General features: G+C 38.3%; 1 protein-coding gene across 1 annotated transcript; it reads left to right on the forward strand.

The window, feature by feature from the left end:
• Positions 1-2,155: 2,155 nt before the first annotated feature.
• On the forward strand, positions 2,156-6,614 carry LOC149022620 (uncharacterized). Its single transcript, XM_089147667.1, is given in 3 exon segments — positions 2,156-5,556; positions 6,222-6,531; positions 6,533-6,614. Coding segments are annotated over 3 exon segments (3,678 nt in total). The 5' UTR covers positions 2,156-2,270.
• Positions 6,615-23,675: the final 17,061 nt, after the last annotated feature.

Here is a 23,675-nt window from a genome sequence, read left to right on the forward strand (position 1 = left end):
GGTATTCAGGTATGACCAGATTCGGCTGGGTGGGGTGTGAGAGATGATGTTTTCCAAATAATTAAAATAGGGTGGATGAAGTGGAGAGGTGAATCCAAGGTCTTATGTGATCGGCGTATTCCATTAAAACTTAAAGAAAAATTCTATAGAACTGTCGTTTGACCAACTATGATGTACGGTGCAGAGTATTGGACTATTAAAAAAAATCATATAGATAAACTCAATGTAGTAGAAATGAGGATGCTAATATAGATGAGTGGTAAAACTAGGATAAGATAAGGAATATTCATATTAGAGTTTATCTAGGAGTTGCTCCCCTAAGTGATAAGCTTCGGGAAAGTCATTTGAGATGGCACAACCGTATTCTACGAGACCTATAAATGCCCTTGCATGGAGAAGTGATATAATTCAAATTGAATGAACTAGAAGAACTAGGGATAGATTTAAAATAACCTTAAGAGAAATGGTGAGAAAAAACATGCATAGCTTGGCCTTGTATCTAGCACGACCATAGATAGAAGTGATTGGAAGGTAAAAATCTATGTAGCCAACCCCATTTAGTTGGAACAATGTTTACTGTTGTTGTTTAAATTTGTATTTAATTTCTGATTTTTTTTTTTTTTTTTTTTTATGTATACTTTATTGATTGGTAAATCCTAAACTTGGTGTTCTCTTGACACAGAGCTTGCATTTATAATGAGAATCACATAAAAGTGTGATGTTTATAGCTTTCACGTTGTAGCAATGGAAGCGATGATAGGAAGGCACCAGGAGATCTCATGTCTTCTCTATCTTTTTCATCCCCTAGTGATCATGCCTTGCTGCTGAAGGATGCATTGGACCAAAGGCTCGCACCTCCAACAGGTCAATAGGCAAGAGTTGTAGTTCTTGCATTTGCAATGGCCTTGGCGTGCACAAGTACTGATCCAGAATCACGACCATCCATGTGTATTATTATTGCTCAGGAGCAGTCAGCTCACAATGGGGCATATCCATTTGAAGTGTTTAGCACAGTCACCATGAAAAAACTGATAGTCTTAAAAAAAAATAGCTTAAATTAGGTGAATTCAGATTTCCAGCTTGCAAGCGTTGAATTGATAACTTGAGAGTAATATCATTTGTATTCTTCCTAAATAATTGGGACATGAAGGCATGTTTACACAAAAGTGAATCCATTTCTAAAACAGTATTTCCCTAGTTAACTAACAAAGGCAACACTTACACACAGATATCCATCTTTCAAAAAGATCAAAGTCTAAGCTCAGTGCAAGCCGAAAGCATAAACTATACTTGTTGAAGACTATAGTGTACAGACAAGCTATACCATCTGAGTCATTGTCATCATTTGTTTATCTTGAGTTCAAGACAACCACCAAAACAAATAAATTTTTTCGTTTTTAAAACAAATTTAAAATTCACATTACTCCTCCACAGAGACAACCACCTGAATTCATGTTGCTCCTCCACACAGACCTGCTAACTCAACAGGTTGCACACCCAAGCATGTATTAGCTCTTCCAGTAAAACTGGCAATTATCATCCGTGATCTAAACAATTTATTCCTTACGCCTAAATTTAGAATATTTATTCAGAATCACTAATTTTTTTTTCCACAGAAAATAAAATTCAGCATCGGAATTTCAATTGGATGAACGATCAAGGAAACAAACCCTGCTTTTCACTGTTCTAGAAAGCTAGTGTATAAAGGCCTCAGCATGTGTTGTTTACCAGTATGAAACATTAATATTGATGCAACCACAATAATTTCAATTTCTTCATCAAATTCTATCGACTCATTGATTATTCCATAAAATCAATCCAAAAATGAAATTAAAAAAAAAAAAAACAACCATACCAGATCCAGCTTTGGTTTTTGCTCAAAAATGCTAGGATCTTTTCCACAATCTGAGCCATTCCTCGGCCTGCATGTCAACGAGTAACTTTATCGGCACAGAAGATACAGACAGAAACAAGTCAACTTCATCAGCACAGAAGATAGAGACAGAAACAAGTCAACGTTGAGGCCTTGTTGTTTCTGTAAGCGTGTCACCCATAGAAAAGAGTCAACTTGGGAAAACCAATCTATTTGCTTCTGGAAATTTAACGTATAAAATAAAGAACTCTGCTGCAAGCCACTTCAGTTGACTCTGTTCACAGTTTCGCAGCACTCTTGGCTGTCACACGGTTTGACTCTGAATTATATCGTAATATAGATCCTGAAGAAAACCAGCGACTAGGGAAGCACTAACGATCTGTAAATCATCAGCAATATGTCACCCATTGGAAGACTTCTTGTTCTGCTCCATCTTCTGCTTTTTTCCTTTCCTGTTTTGAGGGTAACAGCATCATCAACAGAAGAAGCACAAGCTCTAGTAAAATGGAAGAACAGCTTATCTTCTCCTCCTCTCGATTCATGGTTCCTTACCAATATCAAGAACCTATGCAACTGGACAGGAATTGTCTGCCACAATACCGGAAAAGTTGCAGAGATAAACCTTCCTGAATTGGGTCTCAATGGAACACTCGACCACTTTAACTTCACAGCACTGCTAGGTCTCACTCGATTGGATCTTAGTTTCAACAATCTCATGGGACCAATTCCTTCAAGCATTGGAAACCTCTCCAAGATCACCTTTTTGGACCTGGGCAGCAATTTCTTTGATGAATTCATCCCTCCTGAGATTGGACAACTCACAGAGCTTGGCATACTTAACCTCAGTAATAACAATCTAGTGGGTCCAATTCCTTATCAGATTAGCAAACTTCAAGAGGTATGGAGCCTGAACCTCGGTATAAACTACCTTTTATCACCTGATTCATCCAAATTCTCGGGCATGCCGCGACTGAGATACCTGAATCTGTGTCTCAATTCACTTGAGTCGGAGTTCCCACCTTTCATTTTCAACTGCCCAAATCTGACTTACCTCGACCTCTCGCTGAACAATCTTACAGGTCCCATACCAGATTTAATGGTGACAAGCCTACAGATGATTGAGTACGTCAATCTTACCAACAATTTCTTTCAAGGCCCATTGCCTGGAAACCTTTCAAACCTTGCTGAACTCAGAGATTTACGTTTGGGGTTGAACTTATTTGAAGGTGGAATACCCAGTGAGATTGGTTCCATTTCCAATCTTCTTACTCTGGAACTCTATGAAAATCCATTAGGAGGAGAGATACCTTCTTCTCTTGGTCAACTCAAGATGCTTCAGAGACTCGATCTCCATGCAGCTGGAGTGAACTCTACGATTCCTCATGAACTCGGCTATTGTACCAACCTCAGCTTCATAGACCTTTCACTGAATTCACTAAATGGAACGTTACCTCCATCTCTTTCATATCTCACTAAAATAAGTGAGTTGGGTATGTCCGGGAACTCGCTTTCTGGAGAGATTTTACCCCATTTCATAACTAGCTGGGTACAATTAATCTCATTGCAACTTCAGAACAATTCCTTCACAGGAAAGATTCCACAAGAGATTGGCAGATTGACAAAACTCAAGATTCTCTATCTCTACTCTAATCAGCTCTCTGGAACAATCCCCCTCGAAATTGGGAACCTCAGAGATTTGGTGGAGCTAGACCTCTCAAAGAACACGATTACAGGTCCCATTCCAGTCACTTTGGGGAACCTAACACAACTCGAAGTCCTATATCTATTTGAAAACAATCTAACTGGTACAATCCCACCAGTCATTGGAAACCTGAAATCTCTGGTAAGGCTTGACGTCAATGCCAACTGGTTGAATGGGGAGTTACCAGACACCATTTCTCACCTTGAGAATCTTCAGACACTCTCTTTGTTTAGCAACAATTTCTCTGGTATCATTCCACAGGATTTCGGACAGAGTAGTCACTTTCTATTTTATGTAAGCTTTTCTAATAACAGCTTTTCTGGTGAGCTGCCTCCAGGGTTATGCAACGGATTTGCACTGCAAGAGCTGACAGCAAATAGTAACAATTTTACTGGGTCATTGCCAGAGTGCTTGAGGAATTGTTCAGGGTTGAAAAGAATCAGACTAGAAGAAAACAGTTTCTCTGGGGACATATCGAAGATTTTTGGAGTATACCCAAATCTTGTTTACATAGATCTCACTGGCAATCAGCTGACTGGAGAGCTCTCACCAGATTGGGGAAAATGTTTCAATCTTACTTATTTTCATATTGATGGAAATAGAATTTCTGGCAACATTCCAGGTGAGCTTGCAAATTTGTCCCAATTACATGACCTAAGCCTGTCTTCAAATGAACTGGTAGGAGGAATCCCAACTGAACTTGGAGAATTAAGCATGCTATTCAAGCTCAACTTGAGTAATAATCACTTAACAGGAGTAATCCCTCAGAAAATTGGAAATTTACAAAAGCTCCAACTTCTCGACTTTGCAGGAAATGAACTAACCGGCAGTATACCTGAAGTGCTCGGGAATTGCATTAATTTACTGATGCTGAACTTAAGTAACAACAGGTTATCGGGAGAAATACCACGTGAGTTGGGCAATTTGATCTCATTGCAGTCTTTTCTAGATCTAAGCAGAAACTCACTCTCGGGCCAAATCCCTCCTAGTCTGGGAAAATTGAGGTCATTGGAGAACCTCAATCTCTCCCATAACAACCTCTCAGGCAGAATACCAACACAATTGTCCAGCATGAATAGTCTGCAAGCAATTGATCTCTCCTGCAATGAGTTGAGTGGTCAGGTTCCAAATGGTAAAATTTTCCAAAGACAACCAGCTGACGCCTTCGTTGGAAATGCAGGTCTATGTGGAAATCCAAAAGGATTGCAACCTTGTAATCCCAGTCCTGCGGGCAGAGGATCCAACAACTGTGATAAAGTCCTTGTAGCTGTCAGTGTGTCAGTAGCTGGCACTCTCCTTGTAGGATCCATCATTCTGGCATTAGTGATTTTGAACAGGAAATCAGGACAACCAGCTGTAAATATTGATATTATAAAAGATGAGAGCTATCAGTCGCTGATATGGGTGAAAGAAGGAAAATTCACATTCGATGATATTGTGAAAGCTACTGATGATTTCCATGAGAATCATTGCATTGGAAAAGGTGGATTTGGGACCGTTTTCAAAGCAGTCCTACCAGCAGGTCAGATTGTTGCTGTTAAAAAGCTGAACATGTCAGATTCCAGTGACATTCTTGCAACAAATCGACTAAGTTTTGAGAATGAAATCCATATGTTAACAAATGTCCGGCACAGAAATATCATTAAGTTGTATGGGTTTTGTTCTAGGAAGGGTTCTATGTATTTGGTGTATGAGTATGTAGAGAGGGGCAGTCTGAGAAATGTTCTCTATGGGGAGAAAGGGAGAGGGGAGCTGGACTGGGTGATGAGAGTGAAGATCATCCAAGGGGTAGCCCATGCCCTTGCCTATCTGCACCATGACTGCAACCCTGTAATTGTGCACCGGGATGTAAGCTTGAATAACATTTTACTGGAAACAGGTCTCGAACCTCGGCTTGCAGATTTTGGAACAGCAAGGCTGTTAAGCCCTGATTCATCCAACTGGACAGTCATGGCTGGATCTTATGGCTACATGGCTCCAGGTAAGCTAAACCTCCATGCATTTTTGTGACTTATCTCTGCTCAAGCTTGACTACAGGCACTGCTTTCCGAGTCATGAGATTATAACATCTCTAAATTATCAGAAGAGAAAGAAGGTTACAGCAAAGACAATTTTATTCTAGAACAATTATCTATTTGCACTAGTTTCGGGGGATGGTTCAACACCTCTAACATCAATCAAAGCACATCATAGCATGAAACATTCGAACTCTTGAAACGATTACACAGGTTTGTTAGATCTGCACATGGGTGAAGAGTGGTTACAGATTGCAATCCCTGGGACAATGACTGATGGGTTATATCAATTATTGACTCACAGTAATGTTTACCTTGTTTTTTGGTACTTTATAGGTTAGTGACTATAATATACAGTACCTTTGAATCACTAGAATTGTGTCAATTAAAAATCTAAACAAATGTGTCAAGAATGCAGTTTGATTATAACCCTATGATTGTCCATATCCTCGTATTTATAAGTTAAATGCTTTCAGTAAAGATTCCTAATGACTTTATTTGAGTTAGATTGTTTCTCTTAATTTTTCGCCTTTAAAACATCATGTTTAGAACTTCAGGTGTGTAATTAATTTGGTATTGCAGATGTCTTTTTGATTGGGAAGTTCATAACGTCTTGTATTTTCTTGTACAGAGCTTGCATTTACAATGAGAATCACAGAAAAGTGTGATGTTTATAGCTTTGGGGTGGTAGCGTTGGAAGTGATGATGGGAAGGCACCCAGGGGAGTTCATCTCATCTCTATCTTTGTTATCATCTAATTATCATGACTTGCTGTTAAAGGATGCATTGGACCAAAAACTCCCATCTCCAAGAGGGCAATTGGCCGAGGTTGTGGTTTTCATAGTTGAAACGGCCCTGGCATGCACTAGTACTGATCCAGAGTCACGACCCTCCATGCGTTTAATTGCAAAAGAGCTGTCAGCAGCTCACAATGAGGCATATGTCTGAACCATTTAGCACAATCACCATGAATAAGTTAACAAGCTTACAGAAACAGCTTAAGTTAGATCCAGTTCTTAAATGATATGATTTGTGGTAATATCAATGGGCAACATTAAATTCTGGTTTTCTTTTGTTTTCTTGTTTTTATAATTTGACCTGAGAACATCTTTACTGGAACTATAATTTTATGAACTATTGCATCTCACCGTAAAGTCAAATTCCTTACAGTTAAGGACAAGGAAATACTAGAACACAAATATCAATCCTTATACTGCTGTGGCACCAAAATCAAAGATTCATTCCTGTATGAACCTAGTACATAAGCATTAACTGTCCCAATCTAAGAGTAATCTACCACACAGTACAAGCTAGAACATTTTGAGTTGCTGTCACCATGTGTCTTTCTTTACTACCACCACAACATTTGTTTCACCTTTGAATCCATGTGTTCCTCCACCATATACACAAGCAAATTGAGAAAGGGACTCCAAAACCAAATCTATTCCCATTTGTCAATGGATCCATCCCCAAGCATCTATTAGCTCTTCTACTGAAACTGACAATTTCCATCTTAATCCAAAAGAGTTATGCCATATACTTCTGGCATGTAGACGAGAAAAGGATGTCATTTCTTCCTCTGTGTTGCACATCACATATGAAATTGACACATTTATTCCCTGTCATAAGACTATAATTGTCAGGAAGTTTTTCATTGCTCAAATCACTTTGAGCTATAAGCTTTGGATGGTAACATCAAGTTTAAAATTGCAATTCCAGCAGGCACACCTTTGCAGGATTGATAACCAAAAAATCCTTGCTAAAGACTGAGCGTGGCTTTAGTTAGATATGCACCAGACATCTCTACATTCTTTTCTAGTTCATACCCAGTCACCTTCATTAAAGTCCCCTAATTATGCAAGGATACCATATTCATCTAGTTCATTGGGACTCCATATTTTCATTTGCTGTCACTGTCCTTAAGAAAATTATTTTGGTCGTAGCATGTGGTTATTTTGTAGCATATTTAGCTAAAAGTCTGCTATATGCTTGAACCTATTAGCTTCCACTCCATGCGAAAGAACCTCCTAAGAGTTCTACTTTAAGAAAAGACGGAAATAGAAGTGGTAAACAGAGAAACCAAACAGTAGAATCACTTCTCTTTACATTCTAATACCTCATGATCATCATTGACAAATTGAGTTTTACTTGAAAAATCTTTAATTTATTATACTCAAATAGGACCGGACGCAGACTTTAGAAGTCAATACCCTACAATCTGCAAGGTATTCAAAAATGAAATCCTTGGTGGATTCTAAAAACAAGTTTGTCAGTTGCAGTAGCTAAATAAGTCAATATTACTAGGTATTCCAAACCTCCATGGTCTTTGAGCCCTTGCAAACATTCTCAGAAAAAGAAAAAAAAAACTTGACTATTTGTTTAAAAAGAAAACAATAAAATGATGCCACACATTAACAAGCATAATATCATAGAACCAAAATCTTTTCTGTGTTTAGCATCCAGAAGGTATCAGTTATCAGTTGGATCCTCCTTCCGTTGACTTCCTCAAACTTAATTTTTCACAAAAGTTTTGTGGGCAACCTGCAATGTTTCAGTATTGGCACTGGCTGTAGGAATCAAACAGAAGGATTATCCTTTTCCATTTACAAAGCCATTGATAATGTGAATTTGATAGTAGCAGAGTATAAATCAGTATATTTGGGTTCCTGCACAAACCTAAAAGTGGACAGTGACTCTGTGCTTAGTCATCGATGGTTGATCTAAGTTCTGCAACTCTCACAACTGATTTGGCAAGTTAAATCTCTCATCTGATCCAGGAACATCTAATTTTTTGGGAAGTCTCGATATGGAAAAAACACTAGTAGGTGCTCTTGCTAGAGAGGGATCATCTAGGAGGCAGATATTCATGATGCAATATCCAATCATGTAATCCAGAATTTTATACTTCTATTTTATCTATACAATTATTTTTCCCACTTTTAGTGTTGTAAATGTAATCGGCTCTCTTGCTGGCATATCAATATAACTTGTTATTTATCTCCCCCCCCCCCCCCCCCCAAAAAAAAAAAAAACCTATTGGTTAAAAAAAGTAACCAACCACCCCCAAGAAAAGATCATCTTATTTTATGTAAATATTAAAGGCTGTGAAATAATCTTTAGTTTCAGATTTTTCTCTATTTTTTACATCAACTATTTTTGCTTTCTGGATTTTGAACTCATTTCAGGTAACCCAAATTTAACTATGGACTTGTCATCTAGTTCTATTAATTGATCTGCAACATTGTGGATTCAGAACTCACTGGAAGGGATGGTTCACAACTCGAATTCTCTTGGGAGTTTGGTTGCAACAATAATTTTATTCAACAAGATTGATTTTTCAATAATCTGAATTGTTTCCTTCTAATCTTCTATATTCACTGATAAAATAAATAGATAGAATTCAGCACTGCTTAAATTTTTGAAACTCCATTCCCAAGGACTCAAGACAGTCTGAGGAAAAGACCAACATTTATAGTATACGAATGTAAAGAATCAGGCAGCTCATAAATTCAACCCACAAAAGATTAAAGATTAAAAAAATAAATAAATTTTTACAGGCAGTTTTATGGGGATGAGCCAGTCCAATATACAGTTGTTCTAAGCTAATAGGAAATTCAACCCATTTCACCCAAAAAATAGATGGAAGGAAAAGTCTAAGTAACTTGAAGATGCATACCAAGTGCATGATGCAGAGATAACAAGACTACTGTAAGTGAAGCAAATGATCACACGATAAGGAGCCTAAGATATAAACCATAATGTATAATTCTCCCACATATCTCCATTTAAGATGTAGTATAACAATTAAAAAAGACATATACAGGGGGATGGAAATACTAAGAGGAAGATCAGGGCATATCTATGACATAAAACCAAAAATTGCTTGCGATTTCTGCATCATGTTGTGTCATCAAGCAAAATTTACTTGCCAACTAGTTTTATCTGGCGGGTGGAAATACTAAGAGGAAGATAAGGGCATATCTATGACATAAATAAAATTTGCTTGGGATTTCTGCATCATGTTGTGTCATCAAGCAAACTTTACTTGCTAACCAGTTTCATTACTTAGACCCTAGACCTGAGGGTCCTAATTACCCATTCATGTAAGCCCTGATTCTCTGATCTGCTCCAGTCTTTCCAGGACTAATCATTTTAATCCATGACTGGAAACCCTGACTCTGGTTGAAATGATAAATAGCTAAGAATAGCCAATACCCAATTGATTTGAACAAAATCCTAAAACAGTCAACTAATGTCGGATCCATTGATAGAGTTTAGTAGGGGCAAAAATGAGCATATATTTGGAAAAGATGTAGAAGCACAAATTTATAGAGTGATAAAATTATTGAATCGGGTTACTAGTCTCAATGTTAAGAATTTGTTGTCCATACATTAAAACTCAGGGTACATATTGGTACCTTTGTATTTCTAATTGCCCCGTACCTGACTTTCAATGACCAAATGACCAGAGGATAGTTTGAATATGCTCCGATATCTTCTCCAGTTCCATCTTCTCTAACTCATCAACCAATTCAAGTTTCTTGGAACCCCAGGTTTGATTAAAGTTAAAGACTCATAGTAGAATGCGATGGATAACAGCAAAATGGTTTCAGAGTATGCATGACTCAAAACAATTTGAACAGTTTGCACTGTGCAGCACCAAGCAATTTTTAATCGCTCCCCAATAATAATCCCACTAATAGGAACATCATCAAAGAAACCAAATAAAATCAATGCTAAAGAAACGTAAATCAACAAGCAATATATCCATCAACATGGAAGTCTTAACTGAACAGTGATAGTAACTAACATTTCTTTCTGAGACCTATAATCTTTCACATAAACAATGCACAACCATGACCGGCAAGAGTAGAAAAAAGGGGGGGGAAATCCACACTTGAGCATACTCACACTTCTCGTGGTTCCTCTCTCATGTTTAAGCTTATCCGTGACCTGATTTCGGATTTTAATTTGCGGCAGCAGCTGCTGGCTGCTGCCGGCGATCAGGATTTTGCCACGTAGGTAAAATTGAATCAAACGGTTGTGGGATAACTTGCGGGGATACACATGTAAATATAAAATTTTGATTTTGCATTCAAAGGTTTAAAATGTTTAAAATTTACAAAGTGAACTCCCTAATCCTGTCCGACTTGATTCCCCCAATTTCCAAACCCTAGGTCTCCTTCGCTTCACCTCCACCCCTTCTCCTCCGGGCATCGCCGTCGTTCCACTACCATCAGTATACATATAGCGCATATTTTCGCCTTCAGTTTATGTTTTTCTAAATCTGCTTACCGATTTGCATTTGATCAATCTCGACTCCCTGGTAGCAGGGGTGCTGGTGTTTGAGCGCCTTCTCAACATATTAGGCATGGATGTTGCGCTGCTAGTGTTGTTCTTGGGTGAAGCTTATTGATCGATGAGGGAATAATAGTATATACTTGCGTTGGCTAACAAGAACGAATTTAATATGAAATATTATTTAGGGTTTATTTAACAGTTTATGCTATTTACGGTTTCAACTGTTTTTCATTCATAGTGGTAAATTGCATTTTAGGATTTTGTTGTCTTCTTAAATTACCAAGTACTTGGTTATTGACCTGATTGGACCTAGAAATTTGGTGTTGGTTGAAATTGTGATGGGATCAGCGTGGAGGAAGAGAACGCGCAGTCCATCGCTTCTGTTCAAGATACTGTAAATATGATCGACAAACTGTAATTCTTCTAGAGTTATTAGGCTTATGAGTGTAAACAGAAAGCTTTGTGTTAGAACACATGGTTGCAAGTGGTGGTGGAATGGCGATCATGACCGGAGGCGGAGGTGAAGCGGAGGAGCAGGGTTTGGAAATTGGGGAATCAACTCGGGTAGAATTAGGGACTTCACTTTGTAAATTTTAAAAATTTTAAACCTTTGAATGTAAGATTAAAATTTTATATTTACATGTGTATCCCCACAAATTATCCTACAACCGTCTGATTTAATTTCGCCTACGTGGCAAAATCCCGATTGCCGGCAGCAGCCAGCAGCTGCTGCCGCAAATTAAAATCCCCTGATTTCCGAAGCAGACGAAGAACAAAAGATAAATCTCTCTACCCGGTGAATGACCAAATCTATTTTTCCGTCCAAGGAAAAGGAAAGAAAGAAATGGCGAGTAATTGTGTTTGAATATTTAAAGGGCGTGGAAAGGGCGGGCGGGGACAATTTTACTAAATTGTGCAGCCAATTGAAATAAATAACTGAATTATGCATTTCGGTACAGAATTACTAATACATAATATGTGGGTTTTACAAATAGAAAATTTTACATTGGAGTCCCTTAATCTGTGAAGAAACTCAGGTTGGGTCGCTATTATTGCAAATTTTACGACTGGTCCTGTTCCATCAAAGGCTGTTCGAGACCTTTACTACAATTTAAATTAAATTCGTAGTATGACCATATTATCCCTTTTGTATTAAAATGACTCGAATGTCCCTCAATTTTAACCCTATTTTCAAAGTTAACCCGAAATCTAAGTTACAATTTTACCCCATGCCCTATTCTCAAATAATAATATAATAGGTGAAGGAATTCTCCCTTCACCCCATAATCACCCACCACTGGTTCCATCGTTGGAAACCACCCACCACTCAAAAAGAAAAGAACAAAAACAGCTACCACGGCCCCTCCTTCACCCAACCGAAAACACCCACCATCGTCCCCTTTTCACCTCTGCTACCAGATACTAGGTTTACTAGTTACAATTTTGACATCTAGGTTTTCTCCTCTAGAATACTTTTCAATCTAAAACCCTAAATAATGGCTCAACTTCTTCCTTCCTTTCCTCATTCACCCATCTCCTCAATTCACAAAATGGACATGGCTGCCAGAAAATAAAGAGTGAAAACAAATCAAAACTCTAAAAATCTTATGTAGGAAATTTCGGATATTAAGAGCTTTCTTTTGTTTAATACTTATCTTGGGGGTTTTACTCTATAAATGATCTTTCTTAAGTTTATAATTGGATGAATATTGGTATACATGGCACATATAAATACTCTCCATAATATTCTACCACAATAAAATGGATTTTTCCATAAGAAAAGTGACCAACGAAGATTATAGTAAAAGATCTTCCTAAAATAGAAGATTACAATAAGTAAGAAATCTGTCTAGAATTGAAGGCTACAACAAAATATTACAATACAAACTACCTAAAATGCAAAATATGTATAGATCTACCCAAATTACAATAAGTAACTTCATAATATTGAAGATATGCAAAATAACATTGGAAGACTTCCTACTATTGAAAATGAAAATATACAAAAATAATATTAAATAACACCCCTCCTTAAGGTGGAGCATGAAGGTTTTGAATGTCCAGTTTGGACCGTAGATGTTGGAATGATGTACAAACAAGGGACTACGTAAATAAGTTTGCAAGCTACTAAGATGAGGCAATTTTAGGTAGACATATTAATCCCTATTGCAATTTTTTCATGAACAACATGGCAATCAATTTCAATATTGTAGTGCACTAGGAAAAAATCAAGTTGGCAGCAACATGAAGTGTAGTCTAATTTTCACAAGTAGAAATGGCCATTGCATGATATTCATCTTCTATAGAAGATTGAAAAGTAGTGGTTTGCTTCTTTGTCTTCCGAGAAATAGGAATGGAACCTAGAATGATGCAATAGCCAGTAGTGGTTTGCTTCTTTGTCTTCCGAGAAATAGAAATGGAACCTATAATGATGCAATAGTCAGTAGTGGAACGATGAGTCATAAGGCAACTAGCCCCAATCAGAATCACAATAGGTAGCCAACGTGGGTGTATTTACTGCAGGGATAAGAATGCCTTGGCTAAGGGACAGGGGAGCCCTTTAGATATCGAAGAAGGCGATGGGCAGCATCTAGGTACGGTTGCCCAGGTTGATGCATGAATTGACTTAATATATTGACTGAATGCACAATGTCAGGCCTGGTCACAGTAAGGTAAATCAAACAACCAATAACTCGTCGATATAGAGCTAGATTAGAAAGAACTATGCCATATGATTCATCAAGTTTCCTAATATCCACGATAATGGAAGCCACCTCCATGGGAATAGTGCTAATTTGGGAATTTAGGAAGTCGAAAAATTGGGGATTATAGGATTCCACCATTACCTTATTGATATCTAAGAGGGGCTAATTTGTAATTGCCCTCTTTCAATATTTTAACTTTTAATCTTCATCATTAGCTTTTATTCAGGTCATCAGTTTGATCCTACTTGAACCAACACCATACCCATTCAAGGTTGGATTTTCCCTTCCTTTTACGGGTGGGGTGGAGTATGCGTGGGTGTTGAGAATAAGGATGTCTAAGGTACGATATTTGATGCATTCAAAAACTTAATACATAAAATCGAAACCATATCTATATTTAGAAACTGTTACTATTCCATGAAGGTATAGTGTAGTTTAAGTACGAAAATAATATGTATATGATATTTGTTGTAACGTGAGGGATTGTTCCTCTAAAAGTATATTATTCACAAGACCCCAATAGGGTATTTATAGTTACAACCTAGTTAAGTTCTATACTAAGTAGGAAAAGGAAATATAGAAATAAAACTCTAGACTTATGAGGAAACATAATCCTATTCTAATTAGGAAACCTCAGTCCATGTTTTCAACACTCCCCCTCAAGTTAGGCATGAGTAGATATTTATCATGCCTAACTTGCTCATAATGTAATTGAATATCTTCATGCTCAAGCTCTTTGTGAACACATCAACCCGTTGCTCCTTTGAAGTAACAAAGGTGATATAGATCAGCCCAGCCTCAAGCTTCTCTTTGATGAAATGTCTGTCAATCTCCACATGCTTAGTCCTATCATGCTATACTGGGTTATGAGCTATGTTGATTGCTGACTTACTATCTGAGTATAATTGTATAGGAACTTCCAAATCTGTCCCAACCTCTTGAAGCAGCCCTTTAAGTCATAGTACCTCACAAATGTCTTGAGCAATCGCCCTAAACTTGGCCTCAGCACTGGAGCGTGCAACTATAGCCTGTTTCTTGCTTCTCCAAGTCACAAGGTTACCTCCCACATATACACAATACCCAGAGGTGGACCTCCTATCATCTGGACATCCTGCCCAATCTACATCCATATATGCCTCAATCTTCAAATGTCCATGAGCTGAAATTAAAATTCCTTTTCCTGGAGTAGTCTTCAAGTATCTTAAGATCCGATATACTGCATTCAAATGTGAGGAATAGGGATCATGCATATACTAGCTAACAAGAATAACTGCAAATGTGATGTTAGGTCTAATGTGAGATAGATATATACTTTCCCACTAATTTTTTATACCTTATCTTGTCAACTGGTTCTCCTTCCTTTGCCTTCAAGTGTAGGTTAGACTCAATAGGAGTCTCAGGAGGCTTACATCCTAGCATTCCAATTTCCTCAAGAAGATCCAATGTATACTTCCTCTGGGATAGGGATACACCACTAGTAGAATATGCCAACTCTAAACCTAGGAAATATCTTAGTTTTCCCATATCTTTGATCTCAAATTCAGTTCCCAAAAAAGTCTTTAATGCTGAAATCTCATCCTCACTCTCTTCTGTGATCACAATATCATCCACATATACTAAAAGTATAGTAGTGTGGCAACCATCTCTTTTAATAAACAAAGTGTGGTATGCATTGCTCTGCTTATAGCCATTAGATATCATTGAACCTTCCAAACCACGCTCTTGGAGATTGCTTCAGCCCATATAAAGCCCTCTTTAACTTGCACACTTTCCTATAAGCCTCTATAGTAGAATACCCGAGTGGTATATCCATATATACCTCTTCTTGGAGTTCTCCATGCAAAAATGCATTCTTCACATCTAATTGTTGTAAACTCCACCCTTTATTAATTGTACATGAAATAATAGTACGAACTGTGTTCATCTTGGCAACAGGGGCAAATGTCTCCTGGTAGTCAATGCCATAAGTCTGAGTGAAACCTTTGCCACCAATCTTGCCTTGTACCTTTCAACAGTCCCATCTACCTTGTACTTGATCACAAACACCCATTTGCACCCAACAGTCTGCTTTCCTATGGGCAAAGTCACAAAGTCCCACGTTTTGTGTTTTTTCCAGAGCTTGATTTTCCTCATCCATAGCTTCTTTCCAGTTTAAGTGAAATAATGCCTCTTGCCAAGTGTTAGGAATAGAAGTAGAGGACAAAGAAGAAATAAAACTTGGAAATTCTGGAGATAGAGACTGATATGAAACATAATTGGAAATAGGATGTTTGGTGCAAGTTCGAGGCTGCTTTCTTAATGCAATTGGTAAGTCTAAAGTAGGATTAGAAGAAGGGTCAAAGATAGACTCACCTGGTGGAACGGATTGTTCAGGGCCAGGAACCAAAGCTTTTGACTAGCTTGGTTCGGAAGGGGTCACTTGTTGCTTTTTTTGATAGGTCTTCGGGAGGTCTAGTCTCCCCCTGTATATCATCCACCAGCTGTTCTTGTCCGGTCATTCCATCTTCCAAAGGAGGATCATCTGTAGGAATCTCTGGAGAAATATTGAAAGGAGGAATCAACATTGGAACCTCTTCACTAAAACTCTCCCCTTGGAGAGGTGTAGGGGAAAAAAAGGAATTTGTTCATAGAACACAACATCCATAGAGACGAAAAAACGACGAGAACTAGGATGATAACACTTATACCCCTTCTGTGTAGGAGTATAACCCAAAAAAATGCACTTTAACCCACGAGGATCTAACTCTCTATGAACATGGTGGTTCCGGACAAAGGCAACACATCCAAAAACCTTAGGTGAGACTGTAAAGATTGTTGTACCTAAAAGAACCTCAAGGGGACAGCGTTGGTCTAAGACTTGGGAAGGCATTCAGATAATTAGATATGCCGCAGTAAGAATAGCTTCACCCCAAAACCGAAGAAACACATGCATAGAAAACATGAGGGAACGTGCTACCTCAAGTAGATGTCTATTCTTGTGTTCGGCAACCCCATTTTGAGGTGGAGTGTGAAACACAGCCCTAACCTTGACCCAGAAACCCTGTTGTTTGTAGGTCCGACAACCCGAAGTAAAGTAAGAAGTCAACTATGGGCCATTCCAGTGGAAGACTTGGTGGCTGGCTTAGAATCCATGAGTGTTGATGTCAGTGTTCCATTTATGGAAACTGCACCCTGATGAAGATGGAATTAGTTGATGGACTTGGAGTGCTCTCTGTCATGGTTCAAAGGCATTTCTACGTACTAGGTAAGTCACATGGGGTGTGTGCAAAACCCCTCTATGTTTGGATTTGATCTGAGCCTTCAATTCCCTATTGTGGATTTGCTGTTCTGATTGGTTGACTCATTGGTCGACTGGGCCAGTCGACCAATCCAATCGACCAATGGGATCTGATTTTGCTAATTAGGTCTTTGCTTGCTCTATTTAAGTCCAATCTTGAGTCTACATCGTATTTTTTGCCTCCAAACTCTTTGGAAGGTACCAGAGCCCTCTGCAAGCCATTTACCTTGCATCCTTGGTGATTATCTTGACGGATCTTCGTCAAAACTCGTGCTTTTACACAAAAAGGTATGTGATCATCCTCTTATATGTTTCATCTTTGATTCTCCATTATTTTTCTTTCCTTTTTTGATTGAGGACAGTAGTAGTGATGTTGTATCTCTGTTGCAACTATCTCTTTACTCTTTCCCTCTCTTTTCCTAAGGATCTAAAGCTTGGTGGATGATCTTCATCAAGATCATCACTCGCTTTTGAAGGAAAGCTTGTATTCATTCTCTTTCCTTATTTAGATTGATGTTCTTCAGTCTTAGATCTATTTTTCTTGAAGATCTAAGCATGCTTTTCATGATTTCTTTATCACAATTAGTGATCCATCATCCTATTGTTCTTGTCCATGATTTTTACTATGAATTCTTCAAGAACCATGATTGATCTAATTATGGTAACTTTTTGTTTCCTAATTTATAACTTGAAGACTTGATTTGATTAGTGTTTTGGAGTCCTCTATATACTAGTATACTGCCATTGTAGTTTCCCCCTTGTTTAGTACCCTTTTGAACCACCAAATTCGGTTTCATATTCTAAAACTACGATTTTTGAAGGCCACTTGTCTCTGTTGGTCGACTCATTGGTCGATCGAGGCGAAGAGACCAATCCAATCGACCAATGAGTACAGCAACCTCATATTTGGTCTGTTTTGGATGTTTTGATATCTTTCCTTTTTAGTATCTTTCCTAATATGTTATATACACTTGTTTAGGACTTTCTTCCCAAGTTTAGTCAAGGTCTTACTTGATTCCCTAAGATCCTTTGCGAGTTATATAAGGTAAGGATGGTTATTTCCTTAATTGCATAGATTGCATGAATCTAGTTTCTATATTTGAATCTTTGGTTTATTTCTTTAATTAGATTCTTATAATGATATACTACTGATGCAATTACCTTAATTACAGTAGCATTAATTGTATATGTTAAATTGATTCATGTATGATTTACTTACCAAGTATATGCAAGTTGGATGTTATTATTGATTTCTTTCCATATAAGAAGTTGCCATATATGTGATGTTATGGATTTATGTTTGTGAATGATTAAGTATGGTTTGGAAAGGAGAGGTGTCCTTTTGACACTTCTGTCCTTGGACAACTACGGGAATATTATGGGATGTTTTCGGAGATGCCCTTTGGACACCTTCCTAAACTGTTGGATGACATACTTAGGGTTGTCTAGTAGTGTTTGGCTAGGATGTCCTGTTATGTTAGACCCTAATCGGAGGGGTATTGAGACCGAACGACCCGTGGTAGCAATGGGGATTCATGGGCGCTCAAGACCGGTAACCAATCCTTGAGAGGACAGGAATCACATTGTGGGGGCCATTTATCGGTAGGGTTGCATATGGATAGACTTGGGCTCACATGCCCTCAAGACCGGTAACCAACCCGTGAGTGGACGTGAGAGCTTCCCGTTTACCATATGTGGATGACCTATAGGGTTGATGAGTCCATAGTCAAGGACTATGAGGACTCTAGTGTGAAGGATACCGGAAAGGATCGCCAGGGGTGAGGAATGGACGTATCTGGATCGGACTTGATGTAACTGAGTAGGACACTTGCATTTGGCTAGGCTTTGACCTTGACATGCGCCAGTACTTAGACCTATGGTGATGTGAGAGAGTGGTGACTTAACCCCCAGCCATGGAATGTCTCGAGGGATGCCGGACCCACTACCAAAAGGAGTTGTGTGATGAGACCTTCCTAAAGAAGTACGGTGCTATGACTTAAAGCATGTCTGCCAATAGAGACCAACATACATAGAGTTAGAATCATATTGCATAATGTGTTTCATAGCATATAGCATTTTACTTTGCTTTGAAATCCTACCATTTATGTTGTTATGGATTAACTGCCTTATTTGGTTTCTTTGAAACTCATTCCTTTTGTGCAATGTATTGTTAGATTTCTCTACAGGTTCTGAGTATCATGACTGCTCGTATGAAGAAGCGCAAGGAGAAGAGGCATATCTCCAGGAAGGTGATTGCGGTTACGACAATTACACTAAAGATTCCACGGGTGGTTATGCTGCGTACAATGCTTAGTCCGACCATTGAGTGGAAGCGTCCTTGCGCCATTTTTGAGATTTATACTTATAGAGATGTTGTCTATAAGATTGAGAACAATTTAGTTACTTATTGTACCTGCTACTAGGATTAGTTTTCATTCCTTTTCCTTTTCTTTTTAGAACTACTTTTCCGCTTGTTGTAGAGTGAGATTCCGCCTCACTTTACTTTATTGATTTAGACATTCTGATTGTCTTTCGTACTCTGATGATATATGATTTATTCTTTCCTTATTTGGATCTTTTGGATTATATTTTGTACATTGATTATTTATGTTCATGATTATGTTATTGTCTATGTGGGAGGTTGATTACCTCGATACTTGATCTTCGGGGCTGTGGATCACACACTCGGGTATGCCAGGTAGGGTATCGGCTGGGTGGATGTGACATGGAGTGTCGACGCAACTAAACAATGTATGATGTCATGGTTTGCTAAGTAGGAAGGGAATACGCCACCCAAGTACTCAGTTCCGTTATCCGTATGAAGGATTTTGACTATCGCCCCAAACTGAGTCCTAATCATATTATGAAAATTTTGAAAGCATGAGAAGACGTCACTTTTTTGGTGAAGTAAGTAAACCCATGTGGTCCTAGTACAACAGTCAATAAAGGTAACAAACCATCTATGACTAGATACAGACACAGTCTGAGAAGGACCCCACACATCAGAGTGAATGACTGAAAAAGGAATTTTACTACAATTATCTAAAATAGGGTAAACATGCTTGGTCTGTTTGGCCAAAATACATGCCTCACAATAAAAATCATTTAAATTGCACCTTGTAATCAGATCAGGAAATAATTTGGACAAAATAGGTAAAGGAACGTGGCCAAGACGACTATGCCACTATAATAAGGTAAAAAGTGCAGGCGAGGTGGAACTAGAGACCGTAGAAAGAGCTGATGGGGACCCATCCATTAAGTAGAGCCCCCTTCTGTCTACCACTCGCCAATTGTAAGCCCTATTTCCGGGTCCTGAAACACACAATGAGAAGGAAAGAAAGTTATTTTGCAGTTCTTACCTTATCTAATGTCATGCATGTTCCTAAGTTTTCGGCTAATCTTTTATCTATTAGTACCTAGAGATAGGGGAGAGAGACCCATCAGCTGTTCGAACATCCTAAGCAATAGGAATAGATGAATATGTATAAAACAAAGTAGATGAGTCTGTCATATGGTCGATTGCCCCAGATTCGATTGGAGGGATAAGTCAAATTGACATTGTGACAACCAAAAAACCTATGGGGATTTGTGGATCAACAGAGGGATCAATGACAAAGGCTATACTCGGTCTGGAAGTCTGTACTGGAGAAGAGGAGTCAAGTCTAGACATCAACTGGCAAAGGTGTTGGAGCTCATCTGAGGAAAGAGGTGTTGGAGTACTCAGGGTGTCAAAACTAGCTTGATTTGCAGATGTTTGATTGCTGCCCTTGATTCCATTTCTACCTCCTCCACGGGAATTTGTTGGACGTCCATGCAACTTCCAACACTTGTCCTTTGTATGACGCTCTTTTCCACAATACTCGCACTTTACTGGAGGGCAAAAATTGCCATAACTAGATTTATTATTGACATAACCAGCCACCAATGCAGATCTAACAGATGTTTGAGTGTGTACCATAGCTGTCCTTCGACTGTCCTCTTTATCTACCATGGCATAGGCTTGAGCCAGAGAAGGAAAGTCTCTCTCGAAAGGATCTGTGCGCGAATTTGATCAAATTCTATATTCAATCCTGCCAAAAAATCATAAACTCTCTGTTTATCTTCCCATTGTTGATAGGCGATAACATCTTCAGCATTCTTTGATGTAAACTTCCCATAGGTAATATCCCTGAAGAGTGTTATAGTACTGAGAAAGAGGAAGGTTTTTCTGCTGTAACTGATTGATTTTTCGTCTAATTTCAAAGCACTGTGCATCATTGCCAACTCTGGAGTATGTGTCTTTAGTAACTTTCCAAATAGTTGCCGCATTAGGAAGGAGGAGATAACTCTTTACTATGCTAGATTCAATGGAGTTGATGAGAAAACCCATGACCAAGCATTCATCTGTATACCACTTGGAAAATTGCAGACCAGGTGTGGAAGGTTTTGTAGAAGTCCCATCAAGATGGCCAGTAAGACCATGAGCACCAACAGCTAGGGAAGTGAACGAGACCATCTAAGATAATTTGTCCTATTAAGTTTCACAGTGGTTATCTGAAGCAGAGAAAACTCACGATCCTTATGAATGGAAGACATGGGAGACTATTCAGATGTACCAAATAAAGGAGATATGGGATCAACCATAATTGCAAGGAGAAATTAAAAAAGTCCCTAAACTTTTTCAAAATTTACAAAAAAGTCCCCTAAAATTGTTGCAAATTACAAAAAAATCCCTCAACTTTTTTAGAATTACAAAAAAGTCCCTGAAATATTTTCAAAGTTACTCCCACTAATTCACGTGAAAAGCATCTCCTCAGGTTACCTCCAATTGATATATTGTTGAATTAAAGTACATCAGGAAAGACTAGAGGGACACAACTAATCCGCTTAAATACCAGACTCCTTAGACAAAATTTTCCTACACATGCACTTAATCACCCAATATACAGTTCCAGGATACCCGAAAAGAAAACAAACATGTGAATAACGACTTCAAAAAAATTTCTACAGCACCTCTGTAGGATGAAAACAAAACATTGCTCTAATACCATGTTATAATGTGACGAATTGCTCCTCTAAAAGTATATTATACACAAGACCCCAATAGGATATTTATAGTTACAACCTAGTTAAGTCCTATACTAAATAGGAAAAGGAAATATAGAAATAAAACTCTAGACTTATGAGGAAACATAATCCTATTCTAATTAGGAAACCTCAGTCCATGTTTTCAACAATATTAAACATTATGGTATGGTCTTAGTATAGAAATGGTATAAACCGTAAAAAAAATAGTATAAATAGTAATATGTGATCCATACAACTCTTTAAATCATTACTGTACCATACAACAATAGAAACCATTTTTCATACTCGTAATATTTGTTACAGTTTGGAATGGTACGTTTATAAGGGTAATTTCGGTTATGGTACCAAATTGACACCCTTAGTTGAGGATATTAAGCCTATTCATCCAAAAATGTTAGTCTCCAATAATTGAATGTCTTTTAGTTTCTTAGTTTAATGTACAATATGTACAAAGTATCCTTGAAACTTGTATACACATTCAACTATGCATAAAGCGTCGTATGTCCTCATTTGATTCTTGCTTGATTTAGAGCATTTCAAGATCTACTAATTCTGTTGTAGATTCCTTGGCAAAGGTTCCCGAGTCATTTGAGTTCCTGGCTGTTTGGAAGCATACCAATCCATGGCTCCTACAACTTTGTAGGTGTGAAGCTACTATTTGTAAAAGGTCCTTAATGCAATGATTTTTTTTACTTAAACCCTAAACCCTACCTTTCGTACAACAATAGCTTACACTTTACCAAGCCTAAAATCTAAGACAACTTCCAACCTAGGATTTTTTGCTTAATCTTCTAATGTGAAGCCATTGTTGCTACCTATATTTAGACAAAACTCTTTTAGGAAGAGGGAAAATTGATAGGATTATGGACCAATCTGACCTTACTCAAGCTGAAGAAGAAGAGTGGGGAGGTACTATATATTGATTTAATAGATCTAGTTGCTGCTAGCCGATGAACCATCTCTAGTGGGTAGGGGATTGCTATCTGCTAGAATGCAATTGGTGTGCTTCTTTCCATAAGTTTAACCTTGGCTGGGTTGGTCGCTAGAAAGAGAATGAAATATATCCCCATGACTGGCCCAAAACTCTTGATAGAATGCCTGAAAATGCCCTAAATAACTAAAAGAATATTCAGCAGGTGGGGCCAATGGTTAACTCGAGAGGGGAGCAACCCCTTCTGGAAAGATGGACATTGTATAAAGTATTTATGAAGCCTAACAAAAGAGGTGGGCCCTACTTGATTTGATTCCTTCTCGAAAGCATTGAAAGTATGGCGCTATAATTGTTTAAGCTTAAGTGAAGGCATCAAAAGCTGCATTAGCGGATGAAGGGGATTCATTCCCTGACTCAAAGGCTACAAGCCGTCAACTTGAAGTGCACTCCAAAACATATGTTGAAACAAGAAAAATAAAGCATCGGGTCCTAAAAGAAAACTGCACGGCACAACAAACTGCTAAACCATGTGCATGATTGCTTGTGATTGTATTACAAACAAGGTACCTCGTGTCGATGATATATCGCCGACACGGGACGATATTTCGAGGTGTCGCTGGGGGGCGACACGACACCCCCCAGCGACACCGACTTTATTTTTTTTTTCGGCGCGGTCGAAATGTCGCTCAATCAACAGGAACCAAAGGTGGTGTCTTCTGCAAATTTCCGGTATACTGCCGTTTGAAATGTATCCTTCTTTCTCTAGAACCGAATAAATTTGAAAATCGAAGCAATAATCTGATT

The sequence above is a fragment of the Hakea prostrata genome, chromosome 3 (genome assembly GCF_041222555.1).
Source record: "Hakea prostrata isolate BN-2017 chromosome 3, UWA_Hpros_2, whole genome shotgun sequence".
Classification (NCBI taxonomy): Eukaryota; Viridiplantae; Streptophyta; class Magnoliopsida; order Proteales; family Proteaceae; genus Hakea; species Hakea prostrata.